The sequence below is a fragment of the Anabas testudineus genome, chromosome 22 (assembly GCF_900324465.2).
Source record: "Anabas testudineus chromosome 22, fAnaTes1.2, whole genome shotgun sequence".
Classification (NCBI taxonomy): Eukaryota; Metazoa; Chordata; class Actinopteri; order Anabantiformes; family Anabantidae; genus Anabas; species Anabas testudineus.
In genome coordinates this window covers 16,197,921-16,217,852 of record NC_046630.1, presented here as the reverse complement: position 1 = coordinate 16,217,852, position 19,932 = coordinate 16,197,921, and the positions used below count along the sequence as shown (strand labels likewise).

Genomic DNA, 19,932 nt, shown 5'->3' with positions numbered 1-19,932 from the left:
GCCTAGCCCCTCTGGGCCCAGTGTCTTATTCATGGACAGAAGTAGCAAGGGATCCACCTGCAAAGTCGTGAACAGAGAACAATGCACTCTACTTCCTGAAGAGGGCAAAGAATTATATTCACAATACAACCCTCAAAGAAGAATGAATTACTCTGCCAGAAAAAAATATATGCGTTATATGAAGTGTTTTATTTTGTTGCACATTACAGTAGAGAGACTGTCTAAATGAAACGTATTATAAGGGGAAGCTGGGGTAATCTTCTGAGTGCTATTGCTTTCCAGGAGATGTTTCCTAAGGTTCATACATTCACCCACGATAAAAAATTATTTATTGTTCATTAAGGAAGCTGCAATACTACTCTAGCGGACTGAGGTGGGGAAAATACAGTAAAGGGCATTAAAAAAATTACTGAATGTTGTTCAGGGTTATAGGCCAATGCTGATACAGTAAAATATGGCTGTGTTAACCCTCATACTGATTGTTAGGATCAGCTTTAGGTTATCTTTACAGACAGCTTTATTTTGCACTAAACAAAATTAAATTGTTTAAATATTGGAAATATTGAGAATTAACCTTGCTGAATGATTAAATAGTTAACTTAAAGTAAAGTACAAATGTGTTTTAACCAGTAGGTTTACTCACCCAATCACAGACCAGCAGTATTATATATTAAAAAATCCTCGTAAATCTAATGAATTCCAAAGCAAATGTTTGTCAGTACAGATCAATGTCACACATGCTTTGTCTGAAATCACTGTAAATAAATACAACTAAATACAAATAGTGTGCACCAGATTTTCTATCTTTTTTGAGTTATTTAGCTTAACAGCCAGTGCTGAAACTGTGGAGGAAGAGGGTATGGCATACAACATTTATCAGTTCAGCCAGGTACCACACTGGATGCTGTGTTTGTGGTCAAGTAATGCTGCAGATTTACAGTCATTACCAAACATGCACATTTTTGGTGGCTTATAAATAATGGAACAAATGGCTGACGAGCAGTTACATGCCCGGTGTGGCCCGTTTCCTTTTCACTTCATGACTAATCAAGCACATTTAAGGCCTAGGGGTGGTTGTTAGTGTTACATTTGCATTTGATAGCTGCTCACTGGAACTGTCAACATAAAGTCTAAAGAGGTGTCTAAGTTTAAAAAAAAACAAAAACTCCTAAGAGATATGAAAAAACAAAGGGAGTGGCCAATAAAACAGTTTCTTCTTAAATAGAAGAAATTAACCTTACAACTAAAGTGGATGACTGCAAAATTCCCTGTCACAACATCTAGCCAAGTCAAGAACATTCTTAAGGAGCAAGGCACTGTGAAGAAACACTTTGTGAATGTATTACAGAGGTTTCATAACAAGGTGCAAACACTGGTAGTGCTCAGTGTAACAAAAAGGCCAGATTTGACTTGGCCACAAAAAAGGTATAAAGATCTTGACCAGCAAAGGATCATGAGCTGTTCCTTGCTCATTATCCAGTAGTTCAGGTAGTCTCATGGCATAGGCATGTACAATATGGCTGCCAATGGAAGCAGGTCACTGGTGTTTATTGATGACATGACTGCTGATAAAAGTATCAAGATAAATTCTGAAGTGTATATGGCTATAGTTTATGCTCAGGTTCAGCTAAATGCTGCAAAACTTATATAAAACTTATAATAATGACCCAAAACATACAGTGAAAACTACCCAAGGGTTTGCCAAGACAAAAACAAGGGATATTCTTCACTGTCAAAATCACTCACCCAATCTCAACCTTATACAGCATCCTTTTCACTTACTGAAGACAAGACTAAAGGCAGAAAGACCCTAAAAAACAACTAGCAACTGGAGGCAGCAGTGGTAAAGAACTAGGAAAGCATCTTGAAGGAGTCTTCCGGCATTGATTGATTGCAAAGGGTTTCTACTTTAATATTAAAGGCTGTCCTTATGTTTGTAATGTTACTTTGATCTATTATTTAAGAGCTATCAAAAATTGGGGTGTGTGTATGACAATGGCTGTAATTTCTAAATGTTAATGCCACACTTTTGTCAAACCCCTTGAATTAAAGCTAAAAGTCTTGACTTTTGACTCTCATCCTGTTTCCTGCAAAATTCAACGTCGTGCTGCGCAGAAGCTAAATGCCAAAAAACATCATTGTTCCAATAGTTATGAACTATATTGTATATTTCGCCAACGAAACAACATATTTTCTGAGTCCACTTTGTTAATTATCAACTCCTTTAATAAAGAGATGGCCAGTCAGTCTGTGTGGCAGTGGGGCAAGTGGTCATGTGCACACATGACCTTCTGGTGGGCAGTCTTGCCATTTTAGCTCATGTATTGCTAGATTCAGTGACTTTTTATGTAATGACCCTTTAGTGACAAGCGACAAGTCTAGCAATGTTTTGGGTAAAAATGAGGTGAGTCACTGACTGTTCCCCCGTATAGCTGAAACTGGTACACTGCCTGTGTTCGTTGTGTGAGGGGGAGAGCACCAGCCAGATTGAAACATGAGAATATTGAGCTTACTAAAAAAAAAATATATATATATATATATATATATATAAATATCCACATGCCCAAAATTCAATTTTCACCATTTTGTTTTAGTGTGAAAGTAGCGCATGTTTCAATCATGTGAGCCCACCCTCATGTTGTACACTATGAAGAAGAAACCTGTCATTTGCATAACTGGATTTAGAAAAAGCAAGCTTTACAATCAATGTCCGCACAAAACTGTCTAACTATAGACAGACCAATAACGAGAAGAGAGTATCATATAAACTCTACTGTAAAACATTGAATACAGTTAAATGTTTCAGAATTGAAATTCATATTTATTCAGATCTAATAAATGTTTGCACGAGCAATAAGGATTTTGTGTTCATCACAGTGGAAAAACTGAATATACCAACACTGTGCACAACACACAGGGTATACATATTTGAAAACAGTTTTTCCTCATATGAATTCAGGGGCCTAGTTCACTAAAGCTGTGGCAAATCACAGCTTGCATGTAAAGACGATTTCCTCTTCCACAAATTTTAGCACATTTCACTAATCAAAACAAACAGCATACTTATAATGCGTGCATGAACATGTCGGTCTCATACTAAATCTCTTTTCCCATATAAATTTTACATCATATTTAGAAAAAACCTAAATGCTGCAAAAACACAAAGACAAACTATGTTAAATTAACATCTGAATATTATATCTTAATAACATCATTCACTTAAATGTCTGTTGAGTTGTGTTGAATTGAGTGTTACTCACCGTCTGATAGGTAATAATAAATTTTATCATGTGGCCCATAGGCATGTTCTGGGTAAGGAATTCTCTCTGGCTGGGCAGGGCTGGCTCATAGTGGATCTTTGCTGGTGGGAAAACAACAGTACATCATGAATTCCAATAACTGCATGCACTTTTTAGTCCATTTAATCCCCTCTTCCCAGGTCTCACCTGCTGTAGTTTATATATAACATGGAGGAAGAAATTTGTCTCTTACTGGAGACCATAAAAAGAGGGAGATAAAAATAAGTGAAGACAGAGTGCACACTTGATCCAATCCCTTTTTTGATTAGGATGGTTTTATCTTGAGTCATTGACTAGCATTAAAGGCCTCACAGAGAAATCCCCATGACCTATTACTGGCTCTACCTGCGCTCCAGAGTACTGATCGAAGCACTTACTTTAAAAGTGTAAAAGCTCCATCTCACTCATGTGAGAACAGTCAAGTGACTTCATCAGTACTGTTAGGCAGTGTATGTTACGCATGCAGAGAAGCCAGACTGTTTCTATGCTTGCTCTGGCAAGTGAAGCGACATCTGGCCAAAAGCCAGGCTTTTAACAAATGAACCAGTGGAAGATGTGAAACATTATTTAGAAACTGTCAAGAGCCTGTCAGCAAGCTCAAAATAATGCCCTTAATGCAAAACAAAATTGATGAGCCCGAAGCAGTAAAACTGAAAAACAGTGACATGATAAGTGGCTCAAAAGTAATTTGACATGGTCACTTAGACGCTCAAATGACAGCACTGTACACATGACATAAGACCTGTCAAGTGGTGTCATATCCATAATGCTACTTGTTTTGACTCCAAAGCCAGCGAAGTTGATAGCAGGAAATGTCTTCTACCTCATTATTTGTCAGGCAGATGTTAAATAGTCGATGGCTAAATGAGACGTATTCTGGCATCTTATTCTTTTGAACACTGAAGTGCTTCACAGTGACAACACTGTCATCCACTCTAACATGCACAAATCTGCTGTGACATTTTCGTGGAACACAACTTCGCATTACGGTGGAATCAAGATGATGTAAATAAACAGGTTCAATGGGATGGCAGTTTATATAACTACACATTGGATTAAGCTGGGGGTGTGTGTGTGTGTGTGTGTGTGTGTGTTCAAAAGGTGAGTAGCTGATGAACAGAGTTCTGCTTGTAACTGGCCTTCAGCCAATGCACACCGGTGACAAAAGAAGAATTGTCGCACATTGTTTTTGGCATCCAGCTATTTCCAGACTTATACTTTGGAGGCCACCTTGCTTTTGGCATCTTCTGAAATGGTGGTCTAAATTACAGACTTTATTCACTACAGAGGTTGGCATCTCCAGGAGGTAAATACTAACTAATAACTGAAAGAGCTGCTAGAGAAATGGCCAAAAGTCTTTAACACTTCAGGGTTATCTGACATATTTTGTGCTCACACAAACATGCAAAAAAAGAGACAAAGAAGCAAACGTGTGAGTTTGTCTGATGCTGGTGACTTTAGAAAATAGCAGAGTGAGGCCTATTCATATTTTAGTCATGATAACAACCACTTTAGTCCAAGCAATAGCACTTCATATCAATTTTATTCCAGAATTCTAATTTATTTTTGTATGTTTTGAGGAACTGTAAGCTGGCCTTTCTGTTTGTGAGGCTTGTCACGAGCAGAAAAACTTATGCGAACATTTTGGAGAGCATTTTTAATTTGTGGTGCAATAGTAAAGGGTTTTGCTTTTACACACTAATAGTTGTATTGTCATCCATAAACCTTCTCAGTTTACATGGTATTTTGTCCCTTTTCAGTTTTTCTTTGCTCATATGCTATTTTAATGTTGTAATGTAGTAGTATTCAGTAGTGTCAGTAGTGTGGGACATATTTTACATTAATTATTGACATTATTATCTTTTTTTTTTTGTCTTGAATTTGTCATGTTTATGCAGGTAGAATTTCACATTCCCATTTGGACTTTTAAATATGTAAAGAGGTGTCATTGTGACTATATTATTACAATGAAAACATTATTATTTTGTTTCGTTATTGTTGAAATGAGCCAGAGTCCTGGCTCGAATTTCACCACAGATGATGGAAGGTTATAAAAAGGCTATTTATTCTTCGACCAGACGTGGAGAAATACTGCAAGTTCTCTCTAAAGGATGCTGACACAATCCACTTCTCATTCGTTCTGTGAAGCACTCTCATTTGACAGCTCATCAGACAGCTTTTTGCATCACTCTATTGCTGTGAAAAACAGCTGCAAGTTCAAGAGCATCTCATGACTCCAGAGTGATCTGTACAACTGCCGGCTCATGACCCCTAACATTTCTAAGGTCTCTGCTTTTCTTAAAGTGCTTTCCTTCCAGTCTCTTTTTGTCATTGTTCTGTCTGTCTTAATTCTACTTCTTCCTTTTAAAATACTGTAGTATTTGATCCTTATTTCATTTTTTTGAATGCCCCACTGGACAACATTGACCTTGCCCTCTCAGTTTTCTCTGTCACTGACTCGAGAGTCACATCACTGGTAGCCCTCAGCAAGGGGCCTCGAGACTTCCACTTCTTTTTCACTCTGAACTTTTAACATAGCACACAGGCACTTTCAGTGTATTTGACAGTTAGAGGAATACAGAAAGTGAAACATGAAAAGCCACTCAAATCAAGACATGACATCAAAGGGATGATGATTCAGAGATGCTGCTTTCAAATGGCAATTTATGAAGAGTGACGCAAAGAAATCTTTAAAAGTATGAAAACAGCTAAAGCTAGGTATGACTAAAGTTTTGCTCAGGACTGTGCCTGTGTATGGTGTGAAATTGAATCTCTTTCATCCTGAAAAGCCAACAAGGCAGTGCACAGCGTATGATGCAACAACCTATTGTAGAAGAAGAGCGTGGGGCCGAATTAATGTCCATGTGAAAAGAGAAAAAGCCTGCATACTTCCATGAATGCAGTGTTTTGATCAAAACAAAGATAAGAACCCCTTATATTAAAGCCCTGGACAGGTATCTTTACAGAGGACCAATTCAAATGAATAAGCCAATAATGACAGATGGATATCATTTGAAAAAATAGCAACTCTCACTGTCTCACTGTTATAAATCACTAAGACCATTAGAAATAGGTAGTGCTGTTCACTAGCCACTTAATGCAAATGGTAAATATGAAATCCTTCAATCTTGAGTGTGACACATCAGATCTTTTATTTAATTAGGTCTTAGCCCCTTGACACTTATTGAAATTGAAGTCTCGGTAGTAGAAGTAGGCACCCCTCACCATCTGTCCATACACACACTGTTTAGTAAAATTTTCCTAATAAATTCTGCTCTTAGACTTGACATAAATAGACTTGCAGTTGATGACCCTTTTGGCTAAAATTTCCCTCATTAGTTTAGAAATTCATTCAACATGTAATCTCCTATGAGTAAATTGAAGAAAGATAAACAAGATTAGATCATTCTTAAAATTATGAGATTCTACATGAAACCTCAAGATTCATAATGTGAGGGTTTTGGTTTGTTTACTTATGCTAGACCAATGTGAATTTCAGCCCAAGTCCATGAAAATGTTCTCCCCATGCAAAACATTTAACTATATTACTGGAAATGCTTGGGGAATAAAGCTTGGTATATTGGTGAAGAGTTGTGTGATGTGATTTTGGATGGACTTGTTTACTTATGCTACCAGAGAGACAGCACTGTACGTCAAATATTTCACTCTGCACACAGTTCTGAAGAAGCAGGTTACCTGTGTTTTTGAATGTAAACTCAAGATTTAAATACAAACTTTAATTTTGACTGATGCAAATGCAGACATAAATTGTTAGTTTTACATTTCATACTTTAAATAAGTAGAGCTATTACACAGAGATTTAGTCTTTGGTTTAGCATGACACAGGTGCAGTCTGAATGTTGGCTAGAAATTGTAAACCAGTAATACCAAAAATATATGAGCTAATTTAGAAAATGTGTCATCTTTGCAAAGTCTGTTCACCATTTACCACAGAGTGTAAAATGTACCACTCAGTACACCTTTTTTTATCCCAATTCTTTGATACCCAAATTTAGCATTAGCATAAACAATAAACTTTCATTTATTTATTTATTTTTTTTTTTTTGCTTCCAATTTCTATTAAACATAAGGCTTTACCAAAAAAAAAAAAAAAAAAAAAAGGTAGAAGACAGTATTGACTGTAGTCTGTCCTTTTAGGATTGGAACATTTTCCATTGGTGAACAAAGCTTTGTAAAACCACACTGACTTTATTTGCCTGCTCATCAGTCCTTGCTATATTGCTCATCATGAGAGTCTCAAAATGCACAGAGATAGCTAAAGTCATTTCCTCCGAGTTTAAACTCAGCAAGATAAAAATCACATTGCGTTAGTTATCTTCACAATCACTTCAGCTTCCACTTTATGTTTAATCCCTAAATTAGGCCCCATTAGTTTCATTCACAGCACAGCAGTTACTGGCCTAGAATCCTGGCTCACACAGTGTCAGTTGGCAAATCATCGCTAATGCACTGTTTACCTGTTCTCTACTAGTGTAAACAAGACTCTGTTCTAAACTGTGAGTGGGAGATGTAATAGTTTCCTCACCACTACCCAGGCCTGCTGTCATCACAACAGCTCGTCCTCCACAAGAAGATAGATGCAACATCAGATATGGTGTTGCTTGGCTGCCTGTCAAATTCAGTTGTAATGAACAGATGAAATACCCTTTTAGTAAGGTACAACTACTTTTTCAAGTGACATCTAGAATTTTAGCATTACTCATTCAACGGATAAAACCCAAATGCACGCCCAGACATGGACAACAGACACATATGCACACATACAGCCAGACAGTTAGCTCTGCCAGGGACTTCTGCTTGATAACGAGAGACAGGAACAAAACACTGAAACAAAATGCTAATTTAGTAACTGCAGAGCTGTCTCTGTAACTATCGCTGAATGTTAGACTGTATGCCTAATTGCATTATATTCCAACTGCGTGCTGTGAAAGCTTAATTATGATTTCTTTCTTTTGCAGTCTCAGAATGAATATACATGGGGACCTATTTATGTACCAACTCTAACAGACACTTCAACCGCATTCATCAGTTAACACATGACCCTAAATCCTCATTTCCAAGTGCATCCTTTTCATGCATAGCAATCTCATATCCAGTGAAACCAAACAGTTCATAAATCATTGAGATGAGCAAGAGAAGTGGTAACAAAAAAAAAAAAAGAGAAAAAATATATTTTGGGGGGGGGGAACTCATTATAAAAGATGGATGGATGAATGGGGAGATAAATCCAGGAGCCGAGAAGAGAACAAATGTGAGGTATTAGAGGACATGCTCATATACAACATTGCGCAGGTGTGTCTAAATACATGGGTGTGTGTCCTTTGACTCAAAGCATTCTCAAGTGACTTGAAAATTAATTAAGGATGTCAGAAACAAACCTCTATTAAACAAGATCCAAACATGTGAAGTTATGGGTGTCGTGAATAATGCTTGAATCATCTGGAGTCATTAGCATGGTTCCCACCATCTGTGTTAGGCTCTCTCCTTCACTCCACAACTCAAAAGCAGCTCAGGTTTACCCACTTCCAAAAATAAACAATACATGTCACATTCCAGCTACAATCCTCTTTTTAATTTGTCTTTGACTCCTTTTAGGTGAGTTGACGTCTCAATCACTGGCCTGACTTTGGCTTTTGAGAGGTCCCTGTCAACTGCCCCACACTGATTTAAGGCAAAAGTGTGGCACTGTGGCACCCGAGCCAGAGCAATCCATGCTGCATAATTCAACATTGCTCTCAAACCTGTCTCATTAAGGATCCTGGCCATGGTCCATGGCTCTGAGTATGAGGCTTTGTGTGACAGATCTGTTGCCAGCTTAGTACAAACAGGCACAGATCCACAGTAAGCCCTGAGTTTTAGATTCAGCTTCAGCCCCTTCCCAACATAACAGAACTTGCCTCTACTCCAGAGTCAACATCAACCAACATCAACCCCAGTCATAGAATGTGTCTTACCAGCACTGGACCAAAGGTGAAAATCGAATCAAAACTTAACTCAAAATCAACCACGTTTACCCAGCAGTCAGTTATTAGTTGGGATGTAGGATTTCTAATTTTGGACCAGGAAAAACTAAATAAAAACTATATTCTACCCAGGAATGGTACTTTCCATCCCACTGTACAACATGACTGCCACACTGTCAGGAATAAACATATTACATTTGCTTAAATATTTGGTAATTTAAAATATTTCATTGTTTGATTTTCAGCATTCTTGTAACTGTTATATTAGTTGGTTCAGTAAATACTTTGTCGGTCCTTAGTAGTTAACTTCTGAGAGGTCAGTAATGATGTGTTTGCACTTTCAACTTCCCATTGCAGACCATAGCAAATGTCACATTAGCCCCTGTAAGTTTTGTCCTTAACTCTTGCTGTGGTTGAGAATCCAATCCAAAAAATTCCTCAGCCCACGGCTCGACCTCAGACAGAATTTACTTCAGCTAAAGCAACTGCCACACCCCAGAGCCAGAGAGATTTAGGCAAATCATAGATTTATCTGCATGGATGCACAGTTTGCCACATTTGACAGACGTGATAAGAGCGGAGGATATTTGCCTTCTGCATCAGTGACAATTTCATTTAGCAAGTCGACAGAGGCAGGAGACGCCACACTGACCTGCCAAATGAGGGGGGCAGGTGACAATCACAGCTCTGCACAAGAGGGTGTCGGTGGCAGTCGTCACCCTGGCATGTTCGGCATCCTGTAGACACGTAGAAACAGAAATACAGCTTTATCTAATTAGCAGGTTGCAAATATTTGGTATAACATTACAATTGTGTTTGGTTTGGCAAAATGGGCATTAAAAAAAAACAAAAAACTTTTTAAGGTAGTTAAATAACATTGTGATGTCAGGGTGTTGTATTGTACATCATACATTTGACTCACTGCACATAATCATGCCCTTATCATTGCAGGGCTCTAAGGTGCCAGCTCACTTTCTCTCTAATGTATTTCCACTAAACTTAAAATGCTGGTGATAATTAAAACATGTGTTACTGTGCAATGTATTAAGCTCTGTCACTGTAAAACTGCTTGAACGCGTTATTTTTGGATACTGAAAATTGGGAATTTATTTTCGTCTTTTGAGACTGGCTCCCCTGTAACTTAGAATATTTTAATTTTTAAAATTTTTATTCACAAGGAATTAACACAGTAAAGTCCCCCTGTACATAGTTCATATCTCCCAGCACTATTATAACAACTATCAGCTAATTAGAGAACAGACTATTAGTTTCTTCAAGGTCAGGCCTGAAAATGAAATGTATCCATGCTCCTTGAATTTTTACAAGCTTTCCTTCAAGTCTAGAGGAATCCAATATACACTGCCCATCCAAAAATGTCCCCACCTGGATTTAACTAAACAAATAGGTAAGAGCCTTTCATTGGATAATTACTATTCTGATAATTATATTTCATCTGGCAACAAGTTATTCAGCCCTAACTCATGCAATGAGTAGCTTATAATTTCTTGAACGACCATGTGGGAAGACACATCCTGTGGTCGTGAAAAAGATGTTAATCTGTTTCAGAAGGCTCAAATTATTGGCATGCATAAAGCAATGAAAACATCAAAGGGAATTGCTGAAACTACTAAAATTGGGTTAAGAACTGTCCAATTAAAGAAAGTCATGTGATCTGATGAGTCCAGTTTACCCTGTTCCAGAGTGATGGGCGCATCAGTGTCAGAAGAGAATCGAATGAAGTAATGCATGCATCATGCCTAGAGTCTACTCAACAAGCCTGTGGGGGCAGTGCTATGATCTGGGGTTGCTGCAGTTGGTCAGGTCGAGGTTCAGCAACGTTATGTGTCCAAAGTATGAGGTCAGCTGACTACCTGAATATACTGAATGACCAGGTTATTCCATCAATGGATTTTTTTTTTGTTCCCTGTTGACACGGGCATATTCCAAGATGACAATGCCAGGATTCATCAAGCTCAAATTGTGAAAGAGTGGTTCAGGGAGCACGACGCATCATTTTCAAACATGGATTGGCCACCACAGAGCCTAGACCTTAACCCTATTGAGAATCTTTGGGATGTGCTGGGGAAAACTTTGTGCAGCGGTCCGACACTCCCATCATCAGTACAAGATCTTGGCAAAAAATTAATGCAACTCTAGATGTGAATAAATGTTGTGACATTGCAGAAGCTTATTTGAACAATACAACAGCGAATGTGTGCTGTAATCAAAGCTAAAGGTGGTCCAATAAATATTAGTGAGTGTGTGACTTTTTTTTTTGGACTGGCAGTGTATTTATTTTTATGCACTAATGATTTTGGTATGTGTGTGCATGGCACATTTGCCATGCAAATCATGAAGGGCCTGGGTGAGAACCCAGGTGACTGGAGCCCTATTTTTGTGTCTGCATGTTTTCCCTGTGCTTGTATGGGTTTCCTCTGGTTACTTCGATTCAGAATAGGTGAAGTGGAAATTCTAAATTGCCTGAAGCTGTGAATATAAGTGTGAATGTGTTTGTCTGTCAATATGTGTTAACTCTGTGAAAGACTGGCAAAATGTCAAGGGTGTGCCCTGCCTGTCACCCAGTGCATGCTGGGTGACAGGCAGGGCTGAGTGTGCCAGTACACACTCCAGTCCCACATAAATAGACTTCTGTCTTGACTCACAACTCGTCCCAGAATTGACTACAGAACTGACTTGTGAATGATGACTCATGAACATTAGGAGCCATTCAAGGGCTGGTAAGGCATTGAATGCCTCAGTAGGTGGAAACTTTTAATTTTAACATATCTCTGTCTCTTTATGCTTTAGTGTGTGTGTGTGTGTGTGTGTTTGGGTGTCACATGTCACGCTGCAAGGTGTGTGACATGTGGCACCCAAACAACACACACACAGCAAGCCTTGTTAGTGAGAATGATAAGTACCAGGTGTTGTAGCCTTTGGATACAAGGATTTTAAAACTCCTGGGTATAACAGAACAAAATGGCTCCACTTAAAAAATGTGGGATTGGATAAAAATCCACTGGTTGACTCTGTCCAACTTAACAGAGCACTTGAAAACACCTCTAGATAAGTCAGTGTTGTAGATCCTTCATAAATTTGATTAGTAAACTTTGAGTTATTGTTCAGTAATGTTAGCATTTATGTCATTGCTTTTACTGTAATGTCAGTGTTGGCTAGGATTGGCTCATTATCTTTGCAAATTAACATAACTGTTAACATTTAGTCTACTGCACACTGTCAGTGTCTGGCAATGCACATGTCCTGTCCATGGGGGTTCTGACTCATAGTTGTTTGCTAAACTGAAAATCTGTAAATGTGTACAATGGTTAATTTATGTTTTATTGATAATGGTACTCAATGATTGTGTCATATTACAGGGTTGTGAAAAACTAATAAACATAGCTATAAGTGTGCCCTCCCTGCCTCAGGTTTGCACTTGCATTATACAATTACGGCCTTTTTTTTTTTTCTTCACATTGGTACTGGAGAGCTAATGTGATCAGGGAGACAGATAGGAGGGTACGTAATGTGCCATCAGGGAAGTGGAAAGTGGACAAGGAGACTTGGTGGTGGAATGAGGAAGTCCAGGTGTGTATACAGAGAAAGAGGTTAGCTAACAAGAAGTGGGTCACTGAGAAGATTAAAGAGAGTAGAAGGGAGATGTACAGGGACATGTGGCAAAGATTACTAAGAGTGAAGTAAGGAGGGTGGAGGAGATTTATGAATGTAGTGAGAGAGGACATGAAGTTAGTTGGTGTGAGAGAAGAGTATGCAGAGAATAGGGTTAAATGGAGGCAGATGATTTGCTGTGGCGACCACTGAAAAAAAAAAAAAAAACAGCCGAAAGAAAAAGAAGTTTTTCTTCACATTCATTCACAGGGTAACTCAACCAGGTACAATGAGATGGTGAGTTGCAGGCCGGAGTGTGAGCAGAGTTAACTGGTTAGGTTATGGGTGTTTCAGATTAAGGTAAAGGGTAAATGTACAGTGTCTATAAAAAGTATTCCCTCCTTGGATGTTTCATCTTTTTATTTATTATTATTATAAATCAATCATGGTTATTGACAGTTTAACTTTGACTTTGACAAAATAAAATCTGAAAAATACCTTATTAATGTGAAAAAACAGGCTTCTACAAAGTAATGTCAATTATATAAAATATGTAATGTGAAATCCATGTTTGCATTAATATTCACCCTATTTAAAATCACTGAGCTAATCCAACAGAGGTCAACATATTTTGCGCTAGTAGTCCCACAGTTAGTGAAATGGGGATCACCCAAGTGAAGTGAATGTGTCTCAAGTGATTGCAGTATAAAGACACTTGTGTCTGGAAGGTCCAGTCACTGGTTAATCAGTATTCCTGGCTACCATTACACCATCACCATGAAGACAAAAGAACACTCCCAGCAACTCTGAGAACAGGTAATTGAAAAGCATAAGTCAAGGGATGGATACAAAAAAAGGCAGTCTCTCTCTCCAACACAGTGAACATCCCCCCGAATTCAGTAAAATCCCTCATCAAGAAATGGAAGGAATATGGCACATCTAAATCTGCCTAGAACAGGCCATCCACACAAACTGAGTGATTGTGCAAGAAGAAGACTAGTGAGTGGAGCTACTAACGCACTGATGACTACTCTGAGGGAGTTACAAGCTTCAGCAACAGAGATAGGAGAGACTGTACATACAACACCTGTTGCCCAGGTACTTCACCAGTCAAAGCTTTATGGGAGAGTGGGAAAGGAGAACGCCTGTGTGTACACACAGGGCCTTGTCTGATGGCCAAAAGAGCAGCCCTCTTCTACTGTACCAGAGAGTCTTTCACATGCCTACTGGTGAACTCAAGTCGTGATTCAACATGAGTTTTCTTCAACAGTGGCTTTCTCCTTGCCCACTCTCCCATAAAGCTTTGACTGGTGAAGAACCTGGGCAACAGGTGTTGTATGCACGGTCAACACAATCGTGGAGGACAATTTTATTCAGTCAGCAAGACAACTACAGCTTAGGAGGAGATTTGTTTTCCAGCAAGACAATGACCTGAACCATACAACGAAAGCTACCCAAAATTGGTTTACTGACAATAGGGTGAATGTTCTGGAGTGGCAGAGTCAAAGCCCAGACCTTAATGCAATAGAGCATTTGAGAATGGACTTGAAAAGGGCTGTTCACACCTGATCCCCATGCAGCCCGACAGAGCTTGAACATTTTTGCAAAGCAGAAAAAATTCCAGTGTCCAGATATGCAATCCTAATTGAGACCTATCTACACAAACTCCATGCTGTGATTGAAGCCAAAGGTGCATCTACTAAATACTGACCTGAAGGAGGTGAATATTAATGTAAACACAGATTTCATCTTACTCATTTGATATACATTACTTTGTAGAAACCAGTTTTCACTTTGACATTAATTCAGCAATTCCTGCCAAAATGCAGTGTGACTGTTTCTGTTGTTTGACTAACAGATTAACTTCACTAGGGAAGTATTTTTGCTCTAGTGAAGTATCAAAAAACTTGAGAAGTATCACAGTTCACCAGAGCTCAGGGGTGATGTTTTGAAAATTCTGATTTATGTCATATCGAAACTGCAAAGATATTACAGCGACATGAAGCTGCAGAGCACTGAATTTGTGAAACTGCTGTCAATTAGTTTAGGCATTCCAACTAACTTTTGGAGCACTCACATGGTAGGCTCCTTACTAATGAAATTCAGTATTGGGCAAAAATCCATTTATATATTTCATCACCCCAAAATCTAAATTCAGTGTTCTGTGCTTTAACAACCAGTATACTGCTTAGAAGTACTGGGCAAAGACCTATACTTCAGGGTGCATGGAGCCTTCTTGGTCTCTCAGCTGTGGATAAGGAAGACAGTCAGGCAGAACAGACAGTGCCTTCACAGGAGACGGCCTGTTTCCCCACCAAGGAAGCTGTTATCACTGTGTCGCGCCTCATCAGTCCCTGAGTGAGTTGTTACTGTACTCTACCTGCCATATGGCCGTCACAGCCGAACCCAGCCGGACATTCTTCCACCCTACACGCTCTGCCAGACACTCTGAAAGCTGTTGGGTGCCCCCCTGTGGAGAGACAGATATTACACGATAAGGCAGGCTTAACCATTGTAACAGTAATTTAGTTGCTGTCTTCCTTCCCTGGATATGTTTGAAGTTAAGGTCACTTCATGAGAAAACAACAAACCATATCTAATCAGTCATTCAGATAACATTTATATTGGGCAAGACTTTTATGGATCTGTCTTGACAGATAGATATCTGAGAGATATATAAAAAAGAGCCACTAATTGATAGCTTAAGTGTAAAATTTGCATGAAATGCAGAGTAAACTTTCTGTAAGGGGAGTAAAAAACAACAGCAATAGCATTTTGCAGAGGCTAGTTGCACAGTACCTCTTGGTTCTTTTTTGATATATGACTGAAAAGAACTGACCCCGAAGGTGAAGGAAATGTTCTGAGGCACAAGGCTAGAACCTGTTGCCATTTACTTTAAGGCCTTTTTTGTCCCTTAATCTTGGCAGCACTTTTTTGGCCTTCAGCTTTTGCCCACATACAAGTGTGAGGTAGGGGGAGGGGGTCAGAAGCTGCAACTAAAAAATACATAGTAGTATGGAACGATAACTTTCATGCTGTGGAAGCACATAGAAAATAGGAAAATTCAATACAAGACCACAGCTCAAGGAGTTTAAATGGTCCCAATCAATGATGCTTTGAGGACAAAGAAAGGCAGTGTGTTTGTTTGGCCATTGCTTGAATGAGTTGTGCAGTCTATCTTGAGGGGCTAAGTTTTATTAAAGTAGAGAATAAAATCGAATAAAATCCAATGTGGTCTCCAGTTTTGAAAAAAACTAACTCAAGTCAACAATAGGAAGTCTGGGGAAGGATATGAGATGTGTACCTTTATCTTTAACTCCTGAGCAGAACCTGGAGTGCTCTCTAGAAGCCGCAATACCCCTCCAGCAGCTTTAGCATACAGAAGGAAGAACAGGAAGGACATCTGGGATGGCTCCATGCCAGAGAGAGTCCTGCTAAACAGTCCCATCTCGTCTTTCAGTTCTGTCAGAAAGGGAAGCATGCTCTAGCTGTCACACATGCAGTAATAATGTCCTTTCCCTGGTAATGACAATGTTCTGCAAAGTTTTATGCTCTTACATAGCAAACCAGTCTACCAATCTACAGTGCATTGTCAAAAAACTGCAATTAGTTCTTTCACATGGACGTCTACCATTGTTAGCAACAGACAGGGTATAGTTCACACACCTGAGTGGAAGATGTTCTGTAATCATCATGTCAAGTCATTTTAGTCTGCAATGTATTATTTAGTTTGCCATAAACATCTAGGCACAGTCTAAACGTAGAATCAATGGCTGTCTCTCACCCACCCCTTGTCCTTGTGTTGCAACAGACACACAAATAAATAAGTTTTCCCCATCACATAAATGAAAAGACATATCCGATTTCTGTATTGGCTGTCTCAGTTATGCAACACAATGATAACATGAATGAGTGCTCCTATAGGTAGGGTTTATGTAGTAGGGTGAGCCCACATGTAGGAAAACATGATACTATATACAGTATAATGAACATAAAATGTGGTAAAGTGTCCTATAGGGGTCACTGTACTCACTAGTTTGACAATTCACATCTGTATCCACAGGTTGTTCTGTTTTTGGGTCAGTCCAGTCTAAGCTATATCCCTGTTCCTATTCATAATTATGGCATGAGGCATGTCACAAAAGTATTAATAATATTTATTTGTTTTACTCATTTATTTTGCAATAAAGTGAATGTATAGGTTAAATTTTATGGTTGTATGGATGCATCACTAAAGTATGTAGTCTGTATTTTCATACTGTTTTTGTAGGTCTGCCCAATTTAACAAAATCATTAAGAATATTCTTTTCTCAGAGTGTGTATAAAACCCTTTAGCCTAGATCAACATGGACTTACAAAAACAGAAATTAGTATTGGGAAACCCTGTCCTTACAAAATGCCAAAAAGAAACAAAGATGAAGACAAAAGAAACAAACAAAAAAAAAAGGGATTTGCAAAATGCAGCTAGAGGCAGTTTCTTTCTGGTTGGATACAAAGCTGTAAAAGCAAAGGAGGAGATGAGGGAGATAAAGGTACGCTTACATTAGCAATTGGCAATTAGAAGGATGCCCAGCAGAACTTACACCTGCCTGGGGATGTTTTCAGTTTAAAAAATGTATTCATTTATGGAAGTGTTATCAAAGCTGGAAGAAAGCATTTTGAGTAACCTTACTTACAGACAAAGAACAGAGGACTCTTTTGCATAGGAGACCTAAGAACAAGTTCCAGAAATTCCAAAAACTTCCAATACACAAAGACGACATACAGTACTTGGTACATATAGAACTATAGAGGCCTGTTTGTCCGTCTTGTCAAATTCTACTTCTAGTTGCAGGGTGGCTTAGAGCTTCCTTGGCCTGCTACACATGCTAATGACCTTCATGTTCCCTGCAAAGTCAGGGAAAGATAGAAGAAAGTAAGTCCCTGTGTATGTATGTGTCCTTATTTAATTTTATTTTTATGTTCCTACCCCTCAGACAACCTGAGTTCGCAGCCCTTAGGTATTTTATATATTGGTGAACAATATAGAACAACCTCACTACTATGCAGTAATGAGTCAGAGAGACCATAGACTACAGATTTCAGTTTTTTTATTTATTTATTTATTTTATTATTTTTTTCCCCACTCCTTAACACAGCTAACATTAACTATACAACTATATATGTCAGTGTAGTGCAGCCATGGTTTAAGAGCCTGTCCCTGACTCTACATCTCCATTTTGGCTGACGTTTTGTGAATGTAAAGGAGTCCAAAATGTGTGAATGAATAAAGCAGGGTGGCTTTTAAAGTAATTTCAGGGAGATTATATAATTTTTATCTTGTAGTCTTATTAGTGTTGTAAATAGTGGAGGTGCAGTGCCCCTATATGTTGTGGTTATGCTCATATAGAATTGTTTTGCTATTTGACCTATCCCTATGTTATATGTGCACCGTTAGACTACAGAATATAATAGGTTTACATAACTGCAGAGAATACTGTGGCATTCTTTAGTTGGCAGTATTACTGTGATGTTTGTTATGGGGTGCATTAGTAAATTCTTCTTTTACGCATCACTCTCTACTACTCACTGGTGCTGTCATTTGCACAGCACTGGATTTAATCTGTTGTTTTATTCTTATTATTAATATTCGTTACAATAATAAGAAATAAAGTTAAATTACATGGTCTAAAAATGATGTACTACTTCTGAGCCTGACCACAAAAATGTGATCCTCCCCAAAAGCCACACTGTAGCTTGCATGATGATCAAAGAGTGAAACTTTGCACATACTGCAAACTTTTATGTATCTTATTACATATATTTTTTAGAATGAGGCTCACGGGCTCACAAATCCACAATCATGTCTGTGGACACCTAAGCCTAATTTGGATGGGATTAACAGAGGGAGGTGGAGAATGAATTATTTACTGTGCTACTTGGTAATATAACTCATCATCACAGATGGCATCTTAACTATAGGGAAATAACAGCATACGGCTTATAATGGACATGGACAGTACAGAGCATTGCTAAAAACTAAAAGCCTCCCCAGGGCAGTGCTGGAGAATGGAGGGTGATACTAAAGTACGGAATGAGGTGACTAAACTCAACAATCATACTACTTCTCAGAGACATAACTCAGTGTGACTTAGTGTGATTTTCCACTGGGACCATCTGTGATGTGTTCCAGCTGTGACAGTGTTTTGTTTTGTCCTCTGCACGGCTTTATAACCCTTCAGAAAAGTTTCAGAAGTGGAGTGGGTTGTTGAGGTACTGAATTTTTGCTTAATTTGTCTTCATTTCTTTTCGTAGTTAAAAGACTTCTTTTTGGTCTTTTTTGTGGTTACTGTTTTTACTTCCTTCGCTGTAGCCTACAGACTTTACTGTTAAGTCATTAAGAAGCAGACGGATCAAAGATTTGTGACTATGTTTTTTATTCATTATTCATTCATGAATTAATTTATTGTCATAATTATTTCTTATCTAGCTATATTACTTATACGGTACAAGAATAGCGAAGAATAAAAGTAGCACTTCCTCATTGGTAGACTTAACTTTTTCAGAAGAATGTCAGAAGAGTGGAGAGTTGCTTCGGGAATTTTTCTGATCACATCTTGGAATTCACTTAATTTCATAAATTGAAAATATGCATACCAGTCATAAAAAAAAGCCCACTCACGAGTGCCTCCATGTTTGGGCAACAATATTCAATGGGAACAAGGCCCACCAAGTTCACCAATAGACAGTAGGGAGTTGTAATTACTAGCACTGAGGTAAAAGAATGCCAACATAAAACCTCCAGGTTCTGATTTAAATCTGGGCAGGATATCTTAAAATCAAGCTACCATCATTGGAAAAATAAATTCAGTATGTGAAATCTTTGGATTTGTCGTAAAATGCGGTCACCAAGGTTTGAAGAATTTGTTTAAAATCTTTTGCTTAAACCAACATCGTAAAATAAGTAACCTTACCTGAAGCCAACACAAAATAGAAGGAACACCCAACATTTTTACGTGACGAAGATATTTGAGGAGGTGATATGTATAGCAAGTCTTAAC

At 38.4% G+C, this 19,932-nt stretch overlaps 1 protein-coding gene across 1 annotated transcript in view; it reads right to left on the bottom strand.

Moving 5' to 3' along the window:
• Positions 1–19,932, bottom strand: part of si:ch211-127i16.2 (probable flavin-containing monoamine oxidase A) — a 35,733-nt gene that overhangs the window by 13,501 nt on the left and 2,300 nt on the right. Inside the window, exons 5-8 of the mRNA XM_026339670.1 lie at positions 16,197–16,354; positions 15,273–15,362; positions 9,936–10,020; positions 3,261–3,361 (exon numbers count right to left, since the gene is read on the bottom strand). Coding sequence (XP_026195455.1) covers positions 3,261–3,361; positions 9,936–10,020; positions 15,273–15,362; positions 16,197–16,354 — 434 coding nt within the window. The remainder of the gene's footprint in view (positions 1–3,260; positions 3,362–9,935; positions 10,021–15,272; positions 15,363–16,196; positions 16,355–19,932) is intronic.